Source organism: Henckelia pumila, chromosome 2 (assembly GCF_033568475.1).
Source record: "Henckelia pumila isolate YLH828 chromosome 2, ASM3356847v2, whole genome shotgun sequence".
NCBI classification, from domain to species: Eukaryota; Viridiplantae; Streptophyta; class Magnoliopsida; order Lamiales; family Gesneriaceae; genus Henckelia; species Henckelia pumila.
In genome coordinates, this window is record NC_133121.1 from 42,591,221 (window position 1) to 42,611,755 (window position 20,535).

General features: G+C 38.2%; 2 protein-coding genes and 1 long non-coding RNA gene across 3 annotated transcripts in view; all 3 read left to right on the forward strand.

Moving 5' to 3' along the window:
• The first annotated feature begins 209 nt into the window (after window positions 1-209).
• On the forward strand, window positions 210-2,201 carry LOC140882385 (exocyst complex component EXO70A1-like). The gene has a single exon (XM_073288364.1). The coding sequence runs from the start codon at window positions 337-339 to the stop codon at window positions 1,990-1,992; it is 1,656 nt and encodes a 551-aa protein (XP_073144465.1). The 5' UTR covers window positions 210-336; the 3' UTR covers window positions 1,993-2,201.
• A 5,537-nt stretch (window positions 2,202-7,738) lies between these two features.
• Window positions 7,739-9,242, forward strand: LOC140877553 (uncharacterized). Its single transcript, XR_012149284.1, has 4 exons — window positions 7,739-8,043; window positions 8,712-8,880; window positions 8,989-9,078; window positions 9,186-9,242. It is a non-coding gene; the product is annotated as an uncharacterized lncRNA (long non-coding RNA).
• A 164-nt stretch (window positions 9,243-9,406) lies between these two features.
• The window catches only part of LOC140884563 (uncharacterized), a 51,182-nt gene continuing 40,053 nt past the window's right edge, over window positions 9,407-20,535 (forward strand). The window contains exons 1-4 of the mRNA XM_073291351.1: window positions 9,407-9,453; window positions 9,643-9,705; window positions 10,586-10,649; window positions 11,252-11,339. Of these exons, the coding sequence (XP_073147452.1) occupies window positions 10,593-10,649; window positions 11,252-11,339 (145 nt within the window). The 5' untranslated portion in view covers window positions 9,407-9,453; window positions 9,643-9,705; window positions 10,586-10,592. The remainder of the gene's footprint in view (window positions 9,454-9,642; window positions 9,706-10,585; window positions 10,650-11,251; window positions 11,340-20,535) is intronic.

The window sequence follows — 20,535 nt, forward strand, 5'->3', positions numbered from 1 at the left end:
ACAATGAACGAACTCAAAATGTCATAATATCATTGTCAGACAATAATATATTAATTAAATATATCCTTGTACATTTTTATTGTTTGGGAAAAATATAATTTTGTTGACGAAAACAATGAAATTACCAAGAAACAAATAGTTTGAAATTTCAAAATTAATCATTTATATGCAGAGAATGATCGAAAACTAATTATTAACACATCGCGGAAGCTTCAGCAGCCATCAAGGTGGACAAGGTCTTGGCAATGGAAATATTATAATCTAAATTTGATGAATAATTCAAATACAAAACTATCTGTTATCTGATCCGAAGTTCTTCGATTTGTGGAATCCGCGATGGGATCAGCAATATCAATATCTCAACAATCCGCCATGGAGACCATTACCCAATGGCAATTGAGGCCAGCGCATGAGCTGATCTTCGACTCCAGCCACAGAGAAATAAGCCAGTACATGCAAGCCGTGGACAAAATCCTGAAATCGCCTAATATGAGGAGATTTGATGAGTTTTCAGCAACGTCCATGGCTCGGCTCAAGCGGGAGTTCCAAGCTGTTTTAAGCCGGCAAGCCAACTACACAGCCGGCCCCAGCTCCGTTACAGAATGGAGCTCGGCAATTGACAGCACAGCTTGTGCGATTAGGTACGAAGATTACTTAGTTTATGAAAAACCCAATACGCAAGTGATTAGTTATTTAAGAATTATAGCGGAAAGAATGAGCGTCGGTGGCAATCTTGGAGAATGCATTAGTGCTTACATCCATGTGCGGAAGCGATTTCTTGAATCTCAGCTTATGCGGCTTCGTTTTGAGGAGTTGGGTATTGGGGGAAAATTTGCGTGGACTGACTTGGAGGCAAAGGTTGAGCTCTGGGTTCAAGTTTCCAAGATTTGTGTCGAACTTTTCTTTGGAAGAGAGAAGAATTTTTGTGACGAGATATTTCAGAATCTTAATGCCGCAAAAGATGAATGTTTTGTGGGAACAGTTCAAGATTTTGCTGTGAGGCTGTTTGGTTTTGCAGAATCTGTTAGTTTGAGTGAGCAGCCTTATAAGAGAATGGTGTCGGTTCTTGGCCTTTACGATGGATTTTTGTCTGTTTTAAAGGTTAGTGATATCCTTTTTGCTTCCGAATCGGGGAAAATCACCCGCGACATTTGCTTGCAGACGTTGAGTAAGATTAAGAATGATGTGGAAAGAATGATGTATGATTTTGAGAATGCTGTTCTTAATGAGATTTTGAAAGTTCCTGATGAGAAAGGGGAGGTTCATCGATTGACAGAATACGTGATGGATCAAATCAATCTCCTTGTGAGCCACAAGAAACGGCTTGCAAACTTGATCAAGGCAGAACCTTTATTGAAATTTGGTGATGTTGTCATTCCTAAAGAGGAATTGGGGGATTATGATTTCCGAACGTTCCTTGATCTCCATCTGATCTTGATCATCGTACTTCTACTGATCAATCTAAAAGGAAAGTCCTCGAAATACAAAGATCCAATTTTGGGGGACTTGTTTATGATGAACAACATTCGTTACATAGTCCAAAAAATAGAAGTATCCGATGAGTTACACGAGATGATCGGTGACATCTACCTAAACAAGTTGCGTCAGAATGTGATGCAATCCATGCTTAGTTATCAGACATCAACTTCGCAGAAGTTCTTGGCTTGTTTTGAGGAAGAGGGACTGTACTCCAACACATGGTATTTTCGTCCTAGGCTGTCTAAAACTACATTGAAGAAAAGGATGAAGGATTTCAATGACGTTTTTGAACATGTCCGGGCTTTTCACTCATCTTGGACGGTACCCGATTCGCTGCTCAGGGACGATATTCGTTTGTCCCTGTCAGAAAAATTGGTTCCGGCATACAATCTCTTTCTCGAAAAGTTTAGGAGGAGGTGTCAAGTGAAGGCCCCTGGGGACAGAAGCATCAGGTACTCAGCTGAGGAACTCGAGACTTTAATCATGGAGAAATTGTTTGCCAATTCCTCGTGAAATCAAGTGTATAGAATTGATGAAGATTTTGTACAATTTAAGGTTTAACCATTTGAATATGAGAAGGGAAACATTGATTATAACTGAGAAAAATACGCATTGCTTGTGGGAATGTAAGAATGTCTCAATTTGATTTTTTGTGTTCTGTTCTGTTTTGTTTTTTGTTTGTATTAAGTCATTTTAATGGACAGCTATTGGTTTCCGTGACACGAAGGATTTGCAGTAAAATTTCAAAGGTCCTTGATAAAGTGAATAGATTTTTTGTGAATTTTTTATTTGTGAAACGAGTCAATTTTGTCCATACTTACAATAAAAGATAATAATTTTAGCATCAAAGTAGTGAATTATCATTAGTGACCTAATTAAGGCATTCGTTTCACAAAAACCTAACAATGAGTTCATCCATTGTCTTTTTAAGATAAACATTGTCATAACAGATTATTTTGTTGAGAGTGTGGTTAAAAATAACATCTTGAAAATCGTTGTCTTGTAAGTCAGACAACAGTTCGACAACAATTTTTAACCTTTTCATTTTATTAATGTTGTAACGTTCAGAAATTCGTTTACGTAAAACCGCATGCATAATTAGGGAACTAATTAATTTAAAATAAATTAAAGGGGTTAAATGATATTTTTATGAGAATTATGTGACATGTTTATATGTTTTAAATTTAATTATGCCATTTAACCCAATTATTTTGAGAATTATGAATTTTTAAGAAAAAGTCGATTTACGATCGCGTAGAGCCGTAGACGGGAATGTGGACGAACGAGGTAACAGTTTTTATCGAAATTAATGTCTAAGGTTTTTAAAAGTCCTAAACAATTACTTTAAGACTTAATTTATAGAAAAGCATGAGTTATATATATATATATATATATATATATATATATATATAAATTAAAAACTCATTTTTCACTTAATTAGGCCATTTTAAGGGCTTTCAAAATATTTTAAAAACCAAGCTTTTAATTATTACAAAAATTAGGACCTTTTATATTTAAATTAGCACTTTTAAATCGGATAAATTATAGGCTGAGTTTTATTAACTAATTAGAAAATCCTAAGTCCATTACTTTACACAAATATATATCCAGAATTTATTTTCATTCTTACAAAACCCTTTTGACGTGAACCTAAGAGAAATCAAAAGTAGAGCAGCCGCCTCACACCCTCACACACATCACACGAAATTTGGAAGAAATTTCAAGAGATTCGACGTTTCGTTTGTCCCGTGTCGCGATCTACACAACCGTACAAGTTTTTCGAGCGTTTTAAATGTAAAGACATGTTTTTATTTATTATTTTTTACCATTTAAATCATATGTATACTATTTTATGCATTAAAAGTCTGATGGTTGCATGGTATGTGATTTAGAACACAAACTTCATGATTCATGCATCATGTTCACGTTTTTACTCATGTTGGCTCGATTTCTTCATGCATCAGAGCATGGTCCTTGGATAGTGACTAGCCTCCTACGTGGAGCTCAGAAGCCACACTGCCAGACTGTGAGTTTTAAATGCTTTTTAATTATATGTTTTTACGTATGAGACACATGAATTATGTTTAACTGATTTATGTTATAAGAATTTTAAGTTAAGATACTTAATTATGCATAGCGGTTACGTGAGGGATTTATGGAAATTGCAGTATGCCTCCGAGACGTGTTGTACGACAGGATGACAACGAAGGCGTCGGGCAGGATTGTGCTATGCGGGATGGAGCTCAGCGGATCCACATCCACCTCCCCCAGTCACACCATTTGAGAAAGCCAATGTGCAAATGTTAGCTGGTATTACTAGGCTACTCAAGCATCAGACCGGGCAGCCTAGGAAGTCAAATGAGGAAGAAGTTGCTGAGAGGTTCCGCAAGCAGGGACCAAAGGAGTTCGCAGGAACTACTGATCTACTTGTTGCTGAGGAGTGGATTCGTTCGTTGGAGACTATCTTTTCTTACATGGGGATTCAGGATGCTGATAAGATTAGACGTGCCAACTATATGCTGAAGGATAATGCAGCTCTTTGGTGGGAGGGTGCAGTTATTGGTCTGAATCTGGCTACGATGACGTGTAAGGATTTCAAGACGGCCTTCTTCGAGAAGTACTTCACGGAGGATGCACGTCCAGTTGATACGTGACTTCATGAGTCTTCGATAGGGAGACAGGAATGTGGCAGATTATGTGAGACAGTTCGAGCATGGATGTCACTTTGTGCCCATGATTGCTTCAGATGAGAAAGAGAGGCTGCGACATTTTACTGATGGTTTGAGGTCCGACATAAAACATGATGTGTACATGGCAGACGTGACTACATATAAGGCAACAGTGAACCGATCTTGTCGGTCTGTGAAGGAGAGAAAGGAGATGCAGGCTGATTACCAGAAGAAGAGACAGCTTTAGCAGCCAGTTAGAGAACAATCTTCGCAACAGCCAATGAAGAAGCCTTTTGTTGGGCCGTCTAAGGGCCCAATCCCTCCGATACAGCAGCATAAGAGGCCACAGGGACAGCCGAGATGGCAACAGCAGGGGGTGACTATCCCTAACACTGGAGGGATGCCTTTCTACAAGGAGTGTCAGAAACCGCATTCTGGACAGTGTATGGTTGTTCGGAAAAGTGCTATCATTGCAAGGATCCGAGCCATATTTCGAAGAACTGCCCCAAGAAGAAGCAGACCACGTGGCGTTTATATGTGATGCAGGCAGAGGAGGCAGACCCTGATATTTCTATCATCACGGGTAATTTTAATTTATGTCCTTATCATTCAACAATTGGAATGCTTGATTAAGACTGTATGAGTAACTACTTGACTACTTGTATCAATTATTTTCGAAATGCATGTGTAGGATTAGATGGAATTTTCAAAATTTGAGAATTTAGTATGCATAGGTTCGAATTTTAGATGCTAATTGGTTCGAATTGATTTCTCTAGAATTATGGTCTATATCTGTTGGGAAATTTTCTGCGTGCATGTAAAATTCGAATTAGAGGTATTGCTACGTTTGTATTGCTAGATTCTTGGGCTACGCATTCTTTTATCTCTCAGTCATTTATTGATCGGGTAGGCATTATACCCAAGGTATATATCTAGTACGGGTTATGATATTATGTACCTTCTGGTGAGGTTCTATTCACTACCAGCGTGCTCAGTGGGTTAGAGTTGGAGCTACAGGGGCATATAGTTAAAGACGATCTAATTGTATTGCCAATGCCAGGATTTGATCTTATTCTAGGGATGGGCTGGTTGACAGTCAATGGAGCCTCGATTGACTTTCGGAAGCGGACAATATCGCTGCCATACGAGTCGAGATCCAATTATCTTCTATGCAGCCCAGATCAGTAGTGTTCCTCACGTCATCTCTTGTGTACGTGCAAGGAAAGTATTACATAGGGGTTGCCAGAGATTTCTTGCTAGTATGGTTGTAGTGACAGAGCCGTCTACTATATCTATAGAGGATGTAGAAATTTTACGCGACTTTCCAGATGTCTTTCAAGATGATGTAGTCGGAATTCTGCCAGTTTGAGAGGTTGAGTTCAACATCGAGTAACTACCTGGTACTGTGCCTATCTCTAAGGCACCGTATCTTCTTGCTCCTACCGAGATGAAGAGCTGAAGGAGAAAATTCAGGAGTTTCTAGAGAAGGGCTTCATTCATCCTAGTTTCTCACATTGGGGTGCACCAGTGCTATTCGTGAAGAAGAAAGATGGCAGTATAAGACTATGCATTGATTACCGTGAGCTTAACCAGGTTATAGTGAAGAACAAGTACCCACTGCCGAGGATAGATTATCTTTTTGATCAATTGCAGGGAGCTTTGGTATTTTCCAAGATTCGATCTACGATTCGGATACCATCAGTTGCGGGTCATAGAGGAGGACGTGTCCAAGACTGCATTTCAAACATGTTATGGCCATTTATGAATTTATGGTGATGCCGTTCGGCTTGACGAACGCCTCAGCGGTTTTCATGGATCTCATGAACCGTTTATTCCAGCCGTATCTTGATCAGTTTATTATTGTCTTTATTGAAGATATCTTGATCTACTCGAAGAGCTTAGAGGAACATAGACAGCACTTGCAGCCGCTTTACAGATTCTGAGAGAGCAGCAGTTGTATGCCAAGTTCAGAAAGTGCGAGTTTTGGCTTGATCACGTGGCATTTCTAGGCCAAATCACTTCTAGAGACGGGATAGCAGTTGATCCGTCTAAGGTTGAGGCCGTATAGAGTTGGGGGATTCCGAAGAATGCATCAGAGATTCTTAGTTTCTTGGGTCTAGCGGGGTATTATCGAAAGTTCATCAAGGGCTTCTATTCTATTTCAGTGCCCTAGACATCTTTGACCAAGAAGAATGCGAAGTATGTTTGGAGTCCCAAGTGTCAGAGGAGCTTTGTAGTGACCCTACCTGGATCCACTATTAATCAGAGGTTAAAGATTAAATAAGCATTCAATAAACATTAATCAGAGATAAAACGTGGAAACTTAAATAATGCTAGACTGGCAGAATAAAATCGATAAAATAAATTCCAATAATACGACCCAATTGAAATAATTCAATAACCTAGTTTGTGAGACATCGGTTCTAAAAATCTAATCTCGAGTAATTAAAACAATAAGCTAAGATAAACCAATAGATAAGTCAAATAAATTTTTTTAATTTTTCAGGTGAACAGTGCCTCGCTCGATCGGTAAAACTCAACCGATCGAGCGGGCAAGTTCTGCCCTGCTGCTGTCCGCCTCAAGGACTAGCTCCGCTTGATCGGTAAAACTCAACCGATCGAGCGAGCACGTTTTTTTTGAAAAACAGAAAAGAGGCTACAGACATCTCGCTCGATCGGTAAAACTCTATCGATCGAGTGAGTGCAACTCTGAACAAATTTCCAGAAATAAACTTACCAACTTCAACTAAAAAAATCCATTCAATACATAATGAGGTACAAAATACATGCAAAAACAACATACTAACCTCAATACTTGCATAAAAGATGCAACATAATCAACGAAGTTTGAGTTCTAAACATGTTCCAACATATAACTAGATTGACACGCTTTTCGACTTCTAAACCGAGTCCCACTTCTATCTCTCGATCTTTATGCTAACCAAGTCTTCGCTGACTCGATCCTGCCCCACTTGTTGCCAAGTACACATACAAAACAAAGCAACAGCTGGATAACTCAGGTGAGAATGATATTCCCAGTAAAAGCAACATAACATGAAATAACAAGTAATATCTCAATAACATGAAATACAGACAACCTATTCAATGTTAATACGAATGAAATACATGTCTTTAAAATCGGGATATCAACTATGATAATCAAGGAATTGCTGTTATGCTTTGGGATCTCGAGGATGAGATCACGTAACAACTCACCAACTCTCCCGATCGAGGTGACACTACAACAAAAATGCACAAACACAATACTTAAAAGACAACGCTTTTAGTGAAAAGTGTTGTCTTTTTTTAAAAGACAACGCTTTTAGAGAAAAGCGTTGTCGTTATATATTTTTTATTAATCAAAGACAACACTTTTTTAAAAAGCGTTGTCTATAAGCATTTTTTTTAGGTCAAAGACAATGCTTTTAAAAGTGTTGTTTATTAGCGTTTTTTTTTCATATTATAACAACACTTTTTAAAAAGTGTTGTAGAAGAACTATTATTTTTATTTAAAATAAAATTTAAAATAAATAATATTTATTTACTTCTCAGATCCCCAAAATCCCAAATCCCTTCTCGATTTTCTTTCCGATCCCTTTCTCCTTTTTCACTGTTTCAATTCAAAATCTGCATTCTCCTTTTTCTCTCGATTTTTGCTGGTCTTGCTCGATTCATCAGACGATTTTTCAAGTGATCTCCGACAAACCCACCTCGCATCTGCTGTACTCGCTCGGGCCGTAGGGATGAGAAGCCCACCTCGCATCTGCTGCTAAGCTTTCGTCGAACATCTTCAATTCCTTGAACTACTCTACAAGTGAATACCTTGAAAGTATTGATTTCTTGTAGCTCTTGTAGTTGACGAGATTTCACTCGACATCTCCATTGTTGCTTAGAGGTATTTTACTTGAAATTATTCTGATTTTAGGCATTTTTGGTGATTGTGTTCCTGTCTTCTCCTCCACAATCTTTAGATGGAAACGGTGTGTCTTTCTTAACTTACTTGAAATTACGAGGGTTTTTTCTTCATGATGAGCATGGATTTATTGCTTTTCCGATGTTTGGATTTGCAAAATTTCATGTTTTGTATTGTTTCAACTGTTGGGTGAATCTTTGATTATTGAATTTGTGATTTTTGTATTAAATTTTTGCTTGAACCCAGCTTTTATATTTTTTGTGTGAAAAAAGAATCAATTTTTTCCACGTTTCTGAGATCTTGAATACTCGATATAGCGAGAAATCGTTTGGCTCTGATGATATTCGAGTGTTGCTGAATTATGGGTTTTTTTTTATACTCTCTCGTCTCATGGTGTATTGCTGTAGATTAAGGTGTTGCATTTTTGAACTCTGTTTATTAATTCATATTGGTAATCTTGCTGAAAATCAAATTGCGAAAAATGGTTGTTTTGCTTTGAAGAAATCCAGTTGGATGTTGTTTTGAAGGCAATTCCCCTCCAGATGTTATGTTTCTTTCAGCAATAAGTGATTTTCCTTAAGTTTCTGCTACAAATAATAATCAGCACACAATTTTTTAGACTTTTTAATGGCTGATTAACTCTGTTTCAGGATGTGCGTGTTGTCACGAAGTCATTTCCGGCTCCCGGAATCTCATTTTTGCAGCCTCTGCCAGGTGCTCCCGAAGTTTCACGAATCATGGAGGCGATGCAGCAGATGATCACTCGCAGTATTCTTCTAGTAATCAACCATATCAAAACATCTAAAAGACATCCATATGGTAAGTTAAAAGCTACATGATCACTCTTTTACCTCGAAAATCGAATCCAGGAATTTGTAAATGACTTAATGATTCTATGAATGCTTGATACATGTAAACGGTAATCAGTCAGCATGGCTGATGGAGGATTTTCTTGACCTTGCAAGCGACAACACCAGCAAGAATCTTGAAACATGTGGAGTTCTTGGTGCCTTTCTCGTGAGTTATAAACTCCTTTGTTTTTTTATACAAAAGTGAGGTTACCAGAATATTTGATAGTGATGAGGTTTTTTAAGATGGTATAAAAAATGTTATGGATGATACAGGAGTCTGGAACCTTTTATGTGACGAAAATCCCGAAACAAAAATCTACCTCCAATTCTGTAAGAATTTGAAGCTTTTCATGTTGTTCGTCTTTCGTTTTTTTTCCTTTCCCATGTGGTTCCTCTTTAAGAATGAAACTATTCATGGTTTCTTAGTTAAACACAGTGTGTTGCCTTTTCCAAACTTTTACTTATTTATTGTTACTTTATTGTGCCAAACTGTGAACGAGGTCGAAATAAAGAGTCCCTTCTCCCCATCGGATGGATCCATGTAAGTTTTTTTGCTACTTTTCTTTCTTGAGCTTGCCATCGTTCGTTGGAAAAGGTTCGATTTAAAGTCAAACTGCTACTAGAGAGGGTAACAAATCGACACAAATACGGCAATTTACATTTCTTCAGACTAAAGGGTGTGAGTTTATAAGTTAGTTTTTACTCATTGAACTCTTTTAAGATTTTGTAGACGCATCCTTCCCAGAGCTTCTTCATGTCTTAAGTTGATCTGCACACCCAATACACCTACCAGGTGATCACTGTCATATCCTTTTCTCGAAATCTTTGACTAACAGTATTACACTTAGCATCTAGTTTTATCATGCGATCATTTTCGTCGTTTTAGTAGCTTACTGGTCAATATTATGATCAACACAAAGTAACATGATCGCTACAGTTACCTGTAACTTTGACTACATGCAGTGAGAAATATCAAAATTTTCTGATCTTCATTTAGTTTTGAAACCTGCTCGTTTTTCACCTATTTCCTTATTGCTAAATATTGGTTTCAAGGTGATGGTACCATAAGCTCTAGGCATTGTCATGGCTCCAACCGATATGTCAAGGTCTCCTAATCTGGCTTCTCTTACACTTTACTACTATTTCTATTACCATTGTAACTTACTCTGCATCCGTTATCGAAATAGGCTTGAGCAGGAGACAGGTTGTTTCTTTGATATGAAATATTTTGAGGACACGATTCTTGATGGGAATTGGGAGGATGCAGAGTAGTATTTTCGGTCTTCACTGGAACCGAAAATAAAATATAGGATTTATGTCATCAATCATGATTCACGAGTTCCTACATCCATGGACCACCGTGCGTGATATACCCCAATGGCTAAAACTACATTAATCTTACTTAGTTTTGAATATCATTGTCGCATGTTTGGACAAGTGAAATTATAGTGGGACGATTATGAAACAAAACTTTGCTAACAATATCGCTAATTTTTAATATTTTCAATTCTGATTCATATTTTATAATTTGATTTCTCATGGAGCTTGCAAATTTTATAACCCAATGCTTTTGTACTATTCAGTTTATGTATTGAAATTTGTAGTGTCTTGTTATTCAGGAGATGTTTGCACCGAAACCATCAATGAATCATAAGCTGTCTTTATAAATTCAGGGTCTTCATGTGCAGGATATTGGAGGGGCACAAAGATACCTTCACTCATATTAAGCATAAGAAGGTACAAATAATAAAGTTGACCAGATAAGGCCAGATTATATGGCTCTGACTTTTGTGTTTGATATTTTTTTAATCATTGATTTTTCAGTGTTTATGTCTATTCTTTATGCAAATGGAAATGGAAGCAGTAGCTAATCTCTTGTGCATATAAACTGAAGATGTTTGTGTTTTATATTTTGTTGAGATTGATTTTTCAGTTTTTATGTCTATTATTTATGCATATGGAAATGGATACATTCTTAGAAGCATGCTTCTATATGCATCTTTAGCTTCGGTTTTGTTAATTCAGTAATCTTCTGCATGTTTTGATGCAATTGGTTTACAGTTTTGAAGATGATTTTGTGTTCCATTTCTTGTTTTTCGGTTGTATATTGTATTTTGATTGCATGATGTAATTTATTTTATTCATTTTTCTTGTGTTGATTCATCCTCATGAATATTGCTAATTGTTTTATTTATGATATTTCTAGGAGTCTCTAAAACAGGGGCGTCAATAGCTATTTTCATTTAATTTTCAATTTAAGTTTAATGCCAGAAATGAATTTGTGAGTAGAAGCTATGTTTTAATAATCTGTTGTACATGATTGGAAACGTGATCACCAGAAAGCTCGTGGGCTAAGTGCATGGAAACGTGGAGGTATCATCGGTGTTGCTGCACTAACTGGAGAAACCTTCATGGCTATTACTGGAGGTATACAAACTTTATCACTCATTAAATAATTGAGTAACAAAGTCATTATTTTTAAATCTAGTATCTGGAAAGAAGCTATTTCAAAATTTCTTAATTAAATGGATCACAACTTGATAATTCCAATCGCTTAGTGATAATTTCGTAATTCGTAGTTCATTTTATAATTCGAATCGCTTAGTGATATTTTCGTTATTCATAGTTCATGTTCTTTACTGATAAATATGTGTTTGCTTTTACTTTTCATTTTAATCTATTCATATTTGTTTTATGTTAGTTTTTATTTTTAATAATTTACAGTATGGAGGTATAAATTAAAAGAAAAGAGATTGTTACGGCTTTTATGAAAGCTTGAGATGCTAACATGTGTTGAAGGGAGGAAACAAAGTTTTTTGAGAATAATGTATAGTTTTTTTTCCTAGTGTTCATTAATTTAGAATTCGACTATTTTTATATTTGAATGATTTATAATAGTGGAAGACTATATTAAATTTTATTTTACAAATTTTTGAATTTTGAGTGATTTATAATATTGAAAATTTGTGAATTAATTTTTTTTTTGTTTTTTATTTGAACAAAGACAACGCTTTTTATTTAAGCGTTGTCTTTGCCAGAAAGCAACGCTTTTTTAAGCGTTGTCTTTTCCAGATACAACGACGCTTAGAAAGCGTTGTCTTTTCCAGAAACGACAATGATTTTTATAAAAGACAACGCTTAAAAAGCGTTGTCTTTTTTAGATACAACAACGCTTTTTAAGCGTTGTCTTTTCCAAAAAAGACAACGCTTTTTCCGTGTTTTCTTTGAGCGCGGTCTTTTACAACACTGGCTACGACAACGCTTTTTCGGGGACATTAACAACGCGGAAAAAGCGTTGTCTTTAGCCGTTTTTCTTGTAGTGTGGTGCCCCTTGTCTCCATCCTCTAGAATTTGGTGCGACTATAAGAAGTATGCTAACACTAGGTGAACATATACAACCCAGACCACTCTCAGTATAGCCCCCAAAACGTCTAAACAAAAAGGGTCGTACAGCCTACTGAAATAAAAGATTTGGCTCAAGATGAATGCATATAGAAACACAAGCATTAATCCATAGTTCAACTAATAACAAGAGTTAATCAACAAAATACAAGTTCCCCATTCTAGAACAAGTATGTGATTTATGGGAAACTCAAGAACCATCTATCTTGAGTGTTATATCCCGTTAAAACGATGTCTGCTTGTACCTTTTGATTCAAATAGCTCCAACTCTAGATAAGCTATAATAAGAGGTTATATCAAAATCCATACAACCAAAAACAACAAAGCTCAAGGTAAACTCTTTACCGCTCTTCGTCTAATCTCTTCGACGATCGACTTCTGCTAACTCTGGGCTCAACAACTTCAAACGAATCTGTACGGCGGCAAAAGAAGATCAACAACGACAATCAACCCAATTTCCAATGGTTCGACAATTCAAAGGAATCAAAATCCCAAAACTCAAACCGGTGACATAACGACTATATTCTGATCAAACTGGAAACAAAGACAACAGTAAAGCATCACAATCAACTCAATACAATGCTAAAACATCACTAACAATTCCAATCCAACAAATCTCAAAATCCCCATTTTCGAATTATTCTTCCAAAAATCATAACAATTCCGAACGACGCTCTAATTCAAAACCGACTGAGAATAAATGATAAGAATTAGCTCAAGAACATCATAACCGAAACTCAATCGATTCTAACAACATCCAAAAATAGAAGTATAACTGATCGGAGAAATACTTACGATAGAACGAAGCTCTCGCTGCCGAGATCGCGAATCTGCCTTCGAAATAAAATTCTAACGGACGGATTGAGCAGAAATCGGAATCTGAAAAGCTTGAAGAAGCGTTAACAAGCTTAAATGGAGGAGAGGCGAGATGGAGGAGAAGATGGAGTGAAAGACCAAGTCAAAGGAGCTTAGATATTATATAAAATCTCATATTTGCATTTTAGTCCTTGAAATTTCCGACAATTGCAAAATAGACCCGGATCAAAATCAAATCGGCTCTTGGATTCTATAATCTCTGATTATCTCAAATAAACTCAATTAAGATAAATTTGGGGCGTTACAATTCTCCCCCTCTAAGAAGATATTTCGTCCTCAAAATCAATAAGAATCAATCACATAAGATAGAATAAAGGACTTAAGACAGTAAGAAGAACTCACGTCATCCGAATAACTCTGGAAACCGCTGTCTCATGTCGGATTATGTCTCCCAAGTCGCTTTCTCGACTCCGTGGTGGCTTCACTGAATGTTTACTAAAGGAATCGACTTGGTTCTGAGCTGCTTCTCCTATCGGTCAGGGATCTAAATCGGTTGCTCAAAGTAGCACAGAGTCTCGTCAAGTTCGGCCTCTTCAGGCTGAAGAATATGAGAAGGATCTGGATGATATTTCCGCAATATAGAAACGTGAAAAAGTCATGAATACCAGATAAAGATAGAGGAAGTGCAAGCCTGTAGGCAAGATCGCCTAACTTCTCGAGAATATCGTACGGTCCGATGAATCTCGGAGATAACTTCCCTATCTTACCAAATCTAACAGTGCCTCTGACAGGAGAAATCTTCAAGAATACTCGGTCTCACTGATCGAAACTCAGAGGTCTGCGTTTGATATTTACATACTTTGCCGGTTTATCCTGAGCTGACTTCATTTTCATCTGAATGATCTTTACTTGCTCTGCTATGTCTCAAAGCATATCCGGTCCCAAATTAGGTGACTCGGACAAATCGTCACAAAACAAAGAAGATCGGCACTTCTTACCGTACAAACCCTCAAAAGGTGCCATACCGATACTCTCTTGATAACTGTTGTTGTAAGAAAACTCGACAAGAGGCAAAGAATCCTGCCAACTAGTGCCAAAATCTAGAACTAGTGCTCGAAGCATATCCTCTAAAGTTTGGATAGTCCGCTCTGACTGTCCGTCGGTTTGAGGATGATATGCTGTACTCAGATGCAATCGAGTACCAAGTGCCTCTTGAAAACTGTGTCAAAAATGCGAAGTGAATCTAGGGTCTCGGTCTAAAACTATCGACTTTGGCACACCATGCAATTTCACAACGTTGCTAACATATAACTCAGCCATCTGATCGTGACGATACGTCATCCTGTACGGAATAAAGCAAGCAGACTTCGTCAATCTGTCGATCACCACCCAAATAGCATCGCATCCTCGAACAGATCGCGGTAGCTTCGTGACAAAATCCATCGAAATGTGATCCCACTTCCATTCAAAAATAGCTAAACTGTGCAAAAGACCACCCGGGTCCTTCCTCTCTGCTTTCACATGCTGACAGTTTAAAAAACCAGTTACAAATCTCGTGACATCGCTCTTCATCTTCTTCCACCAAAATTGATTCTTTAGATCGTTGTACATCTTCCGACCTCCAGGATGATTACTGAATCGACTGCAATGTGTCTCTCGAAGAATACGCTGCCTCAACTCCGAAACATTGGTGTGAGACCTCGATTCTAAACATCTAATCTCGGTAATTAAACAACAATTAGTCCAAACTAATATCCAATAATCAAAGCAAAGCAAAAAATTTTTTTTTTTTTGAAACAGTCCGCTCGATCGGTAAGATCTTACCGATCGAGCGAGCCAAAAACTTAAAAGGTTCTGCCCGAGAAAACCAGCCCTCGCTCGATCCGCAAGATCTTGCGGATCGAGCGAGCCACAAAATTTAAAACAAAGAACTGCAACGCTTGCCCTCGCTCGATCGGTGATATTCTACAGATCGAGCGGCGACAGAAACAGGGCAAAAATAACAAAATTCATGCTAGAAACTTGAGTCCAAAACCCACAAAATGATATCATGCATTGCAATCACAAGTTCTCCAAATAATACATGAAGTTCTAGGGTTACACAACCCCTCAAAAGTAATGGATTGTAACGACAATCTTTAAACACAGCTCGTATAATCAATACAACAACAAAACGAAGTTCGATATCTAAACATGTTCCAATACAACTAGGTAGACATGCTGACACGACTTTCTAAACCGAGTCTCACTACTAGCTCTCCCTCTTGCTGCTAGCCAGGCCTACGCTGACTTGGTTCTGCCCCACCTGTTGCCAAGTACACATACAAAACAAAGCAACAGCCGGATAACCGGTGAGAAAGATAATCCCAGTAAAAGCAACATAGCAAGTAATAAATTCAATAAACATGCTTTCAAGGTAACAAGTAATCAATGTTAACGTAATGAATGCATGTCTTTAAAACGGGTTATCAAATCTGATAAACGAGGGATTGCTGCTGTGCTTTTGGGATCCCGAGGATGAAATCACGTAACAACTTACCGACTCTCCCAATCGAGGTGGTGCCACGTATCCCACTCCTCTAGACTTTGAGCAACCATAATGAGTATGCTAGCACTAGGCGAAAGGACTACGACCTAGGCCACTCAATCATAGTTCCCAAACGTCTAAAACAAAAAGGGCGGTTCTGCCCGCGGTAAACAAAGTAGGCTCAAGATGAATGCATAGCATAAATATAAGCAAAAGTCACATAACGAAACTCAATCAACCAACAAATACAAGTTTCACATGCTAGAACAAGTATTGATGCAATATGTGATTTGAAAGGGAAAACTCGAGAACCAACTGTCCCGAGTTTGCTATCCCGCGACGATGACTGCTTTTACCTTTCAAGGTAAGTAGCTCCAACTCTGGAAACGCTACAACAAAAGATTGTATCAACATCTATACAACCTAAAAACAAACGACGGTTCAAAGAAAACTCTTTACCGATCTTCGTCCAATTCTTGACGAACAAAACGCTGTTAACTCTGGCTTGAAAAACTCCAAACGAATCTGTCCAGATGAAATAAAAGATCAATAACCAAGATCAACTTACAATTCGAGTTCAACAACTTCAAAAATGGTTCAAATCTCCAAAACTCAAACCGACGGCATAACGGCTATAAACTGAACAAACCGGAAACGCAGAAAGCAGTTCAATAATGATATAACCTCATAACAATGCTAAGACAACCAAAACAAGGCAATCCCAACAAATCTCAAATCACAATTTTTGAAAATGGCTTCCAAAAATCATAAAAATTCCGAACGTCGCTCAAATTCAAAACCGACAGATAATAAACGATCAAAACTCTGTAGAGAACAACATACTCGAATCTAGAACGATTCTAAAAACATCCAAAAACTAGAATGTATCTGATCGTAGAAAAAATTACGATAGAACGAAGCTCTCGCAGCCGTGATCGCTAAACTGCCTTCAGAAATAATTTCCAACGGCCGGATCGAGCTCGGACTGAATTCTGGAAGCTCAAAAGCTCCAAGAGGCATCTTCAATGGAGTTTAGCCGATGGAAGGGAAGGAGAGGAAGGATAAGAGACCTATTCAAATGAATTCTAAGTGTAGATAATATATAAAACTCTAAATTTGCGTTTTAGTCCCTGAAATTTCCAAAATTTGCAAAAAGGACCCTGATCAAAATTAAATCGGCTCGTGAACTCTGAAATCTCCGATTAACTCAAATAAACTCATTTAAGATAAAAATGGGGCGTTACAATTCTCCCCTACTAAGAAGAGATTTCGTCCTCGAAATCAACGAGAACCACAACTCATAAGATAGAATAAAGAACTAAAGATAGTAAGAAGAACTCATGTCATCCGAACAACTCCGGAAATCGCTGTCTCATGTCAGATTCTGTCTCTCAAGTCGCTTCGTCAACACCGTGACGGCTCCATTGAACTTTCACTAACGGAATCAACTTGGTTCTGAGTTGCTTTTCTTTCCGATCAAGGATCTGAATCGGTCGTTCAAAATAGCTCAGAGTCTCGTCTAACTCGGCTTCGTTAGGCTGAAGGATATGAGAAGGATCTGGATGATACTTCCGCAGCATAGAGACGTGAAAAACGTCGTGAATACCAGATAAAGACGGAGGAAGTGCAAGTCTGTAGGCAAGATCGCCTATCTTCTCGAGAATCTCGTACGGCCCGATGAATCTCGGAGATAACTTACCTCTCTTCCCAAATCTAACAGTGCCTCTGAACGGAGAAATCTTAAGGAAAACACGGTCTCCTTGCTCGAAGCTCAGAGGTCTACGCCTGACGTTCGCATACTTAGCCTGTCTATCCTGAGCGGACCTCATTCTCGACTGAATGACCTTAACCTGTTCTGCCATATCTCGATGTTGGAGAACGCGACAATCAGATCAATCAGAATTGATACCCGGTGCAGCGGAAGTTTAAAAATTTTATATGGAACGATTCCATAATGGGTATCAAAACTTTACGATTAAATTGTGTGTGTGTAAAAATTAAATAACGATTATAAATTTTTACCTTTAATCTCGAATCGAGATTTTTGGACACCAACAGATTGCTCTGCTCTTGTTGTATATCCCTGGAACTGATGGACGAACTGTTCTTCAATCAGGTCCACGAACGGATATTTAATCCCTCTGATAGATTGCACTAGAAAATCTATCAGAAGTTTCTACGAAGAGATTAACGAATTTGATCCGTTAAACCAGACTGCAATTCAAAATTCACAGACTGGATTTTACTGAGCAGAGGGGAGAGGGGTTCGGCCACTTCAGATAGAAAATTAGGGTTTTTTCAAAAATTGTGACCTATTGTGTGTAATTTCTGTACTGCAATAACTTATTTATAATGTAGGCCACTAACAGCTTAGGGCCCATTAGTCATAAGTTCAAGCCCGACAAGCAAAGCCCGCATGTTCAGAAATTATTATAAAATTCATCGTGACTCTGATTGATAAACCGATTTCACCAATGTGCACAGAAACCATTTTTGCACCTTTTAAAGTCAAGATAAATTTTTCTGAATCCGAATTCAGTGGTTTCCAAAAATGTCCATCCCTATGTCATTTTAGGAAATCTTACTCCTCTACTCTTAAATAAGAAGTCCAACTTCTTCATTCATTAAATTTAACTCTTTAAATTTAACTATCTCAACGGGGATTAAAAATCCATTACACTGTGTGACCCTCAATGGTTCAGGGATACAGCTAGCCGTGGGCTCACAACTCCTTGTGACTCGGAACAACAATTTCCGACTTGCCCATGAATCATGGTATGAGCGCCTAGCAACATCGCCCCATGATTCCCTAGGTATCACTGATAGTGCCTACAAGAACCAATAGATTTTGGTTAGCGTACAGTACGGTCCCTTCATCCAAATATCTCGATCGAATCAACAACCATTGGTATATCGAGAGTCGTTCAAGATTCGATAACTATGCAATACATCTTGAAGATCAAATAGTGACATCGCATGTGCTACTAAGAAACCATTTCTTAAACCACATCATGTACTCTGGCCAGAGATTCGTCACACTAATATCTCCTCAGATCGCATAGGATATCCACACTCGCAAGTATGTGGTGAATCCTTGACAACAAAGCATCGACTCCTATATGTGTTGTAACTGTACCCAATCCCGACACCTGATGACCCCCATAGAGTCGGTAAACGAGTCAAAGCATAGTACTAGCATATAGAGTCTCAATGATGTTTCAAGTAGTAAGGACTAATGGTGTACAACCAAAACCGCGGACTATATCCACTCGATAAGTGATAACCACTTGGAAAGTCCGGATAGGGTAGTTCGATCATTCATCATATGAATATCCATTTGCATGCTTCGAACATCTCTATGTTCCTTACCAATGAAACGTGGTACTCCGCATTGCAAATGCTAGTCTCAAACTCGAGCGATCCTTATCCTTATTATCGGACGGCTCAATCGACTAGGAACAGTTTAGAATATACAGTGACTATAAGGTGTGTTTCATGATAGACATCTCCATGTTCTACCACATCTTACATACACTATAGTATATTCAAGGTCTTTATCAAAACAACAATAGTATATCACAATATAACAATATGAAGAAAGATAAAGTCATTTCCATTAATAAAAGTGTAAATTATATTAAACAAAAGATTGTTTATACAAAGATTCATCAAAGCCCTTAGCCACAAGTTGGCTCACCGGGCACCCACTCTTTCAATCTCCCACTTGCCCTAAAGCCAACTAGTCATACTACGTAGACCCATTGCTTCGCGATGTTTGTCAAATAATGGTCCTGGAAAGGGCTTAGTAAGTGGATCAGCGATATTGTCTGCAGAGGCCACTCTTTCGACAGTGATGTCTCCTCTTTCCACAATCTCCCGGATGATGTGGTATTTCCTCAGTACGTGTTTGGATCTTTGATGAGACCTTGGTTCCTTTGCCTGAGCAACGACACCCGTGTTGTCACAGTACACCGGGACTGGACCAACAACTTCAGGAATAACGCCCAATTCTTGGACGAAATTCCTCATCAAAACGGCCTCTTTAGCAGCAGCTGATGCTGCAATGTATTCTGCCTCAGTGGTGGAATCCGCTGTGGTGTCCTGCTTGGAACTCTTCCAAGAGACAGCACCGCCATTGAGCATGAACACAAATCCAGAGGTTGACTTCGAGTCATCCACGTCACTTTGGAAGCTAGAGTCGGTATAGCCTTCCAATTTTAGTTCTCTTCCTCCATATACCATGAACATATTCTTAGTCCTTCGTAAGTACTTAAGAATGTCCTTCACGGCTTTCCAATGCATTTGACCGGGATTAGCTTGATATCTGCTCGTGACACTCAGAGCAAATGCTACATCCGGTCTGGTAGATATCATCCCATACATGATACTACCTATGGCTGACGCATATGGTACATGTGTCATTTTCTCTATCTCTTCATCCGTCTTGGAACACATAGACTTGGATAGAGAAACTCCATGACACATGGGTAGATGTCCTCTCTTGGACCCATCCATTGAAAACCGTTTCAATATGGTGTCGATGTAGGTTGATTGAGTGAGTCCTATCATTCTCTTAGATCTATCTCTATAGATCTGTATCCCAAGAATATAGGATGCCTCACCCAAATCCTTCATCGAGAATCTACCTGATAACCATATCTTTGTTGACTGCAACATCCCTACATCATTTCCAATGAGTAGGATGTCATCAACATAAAGTGCTAAGAATGTCACAACATCCTTAACTACTTTCTTGTACACGCATGGTTCCTCCGGATTCTTGATGAAACCAAAATCTTTTATTGTTTCATCAAATTTCTGGTTCCAACTTCTTGATGCTTGTTTTAGACCATAAATTGATCTTTGAAGCTTTCATAC

Bases quoted from the DNA above. Each gene is read 5' to 3' on its own strand.
- LOC140882385 (XM_073288364.1), top strand. From the start codon at position 337: ATGGGATCAGCAATATCAATATCTCAACAATCCGCCATGGAGACCATT.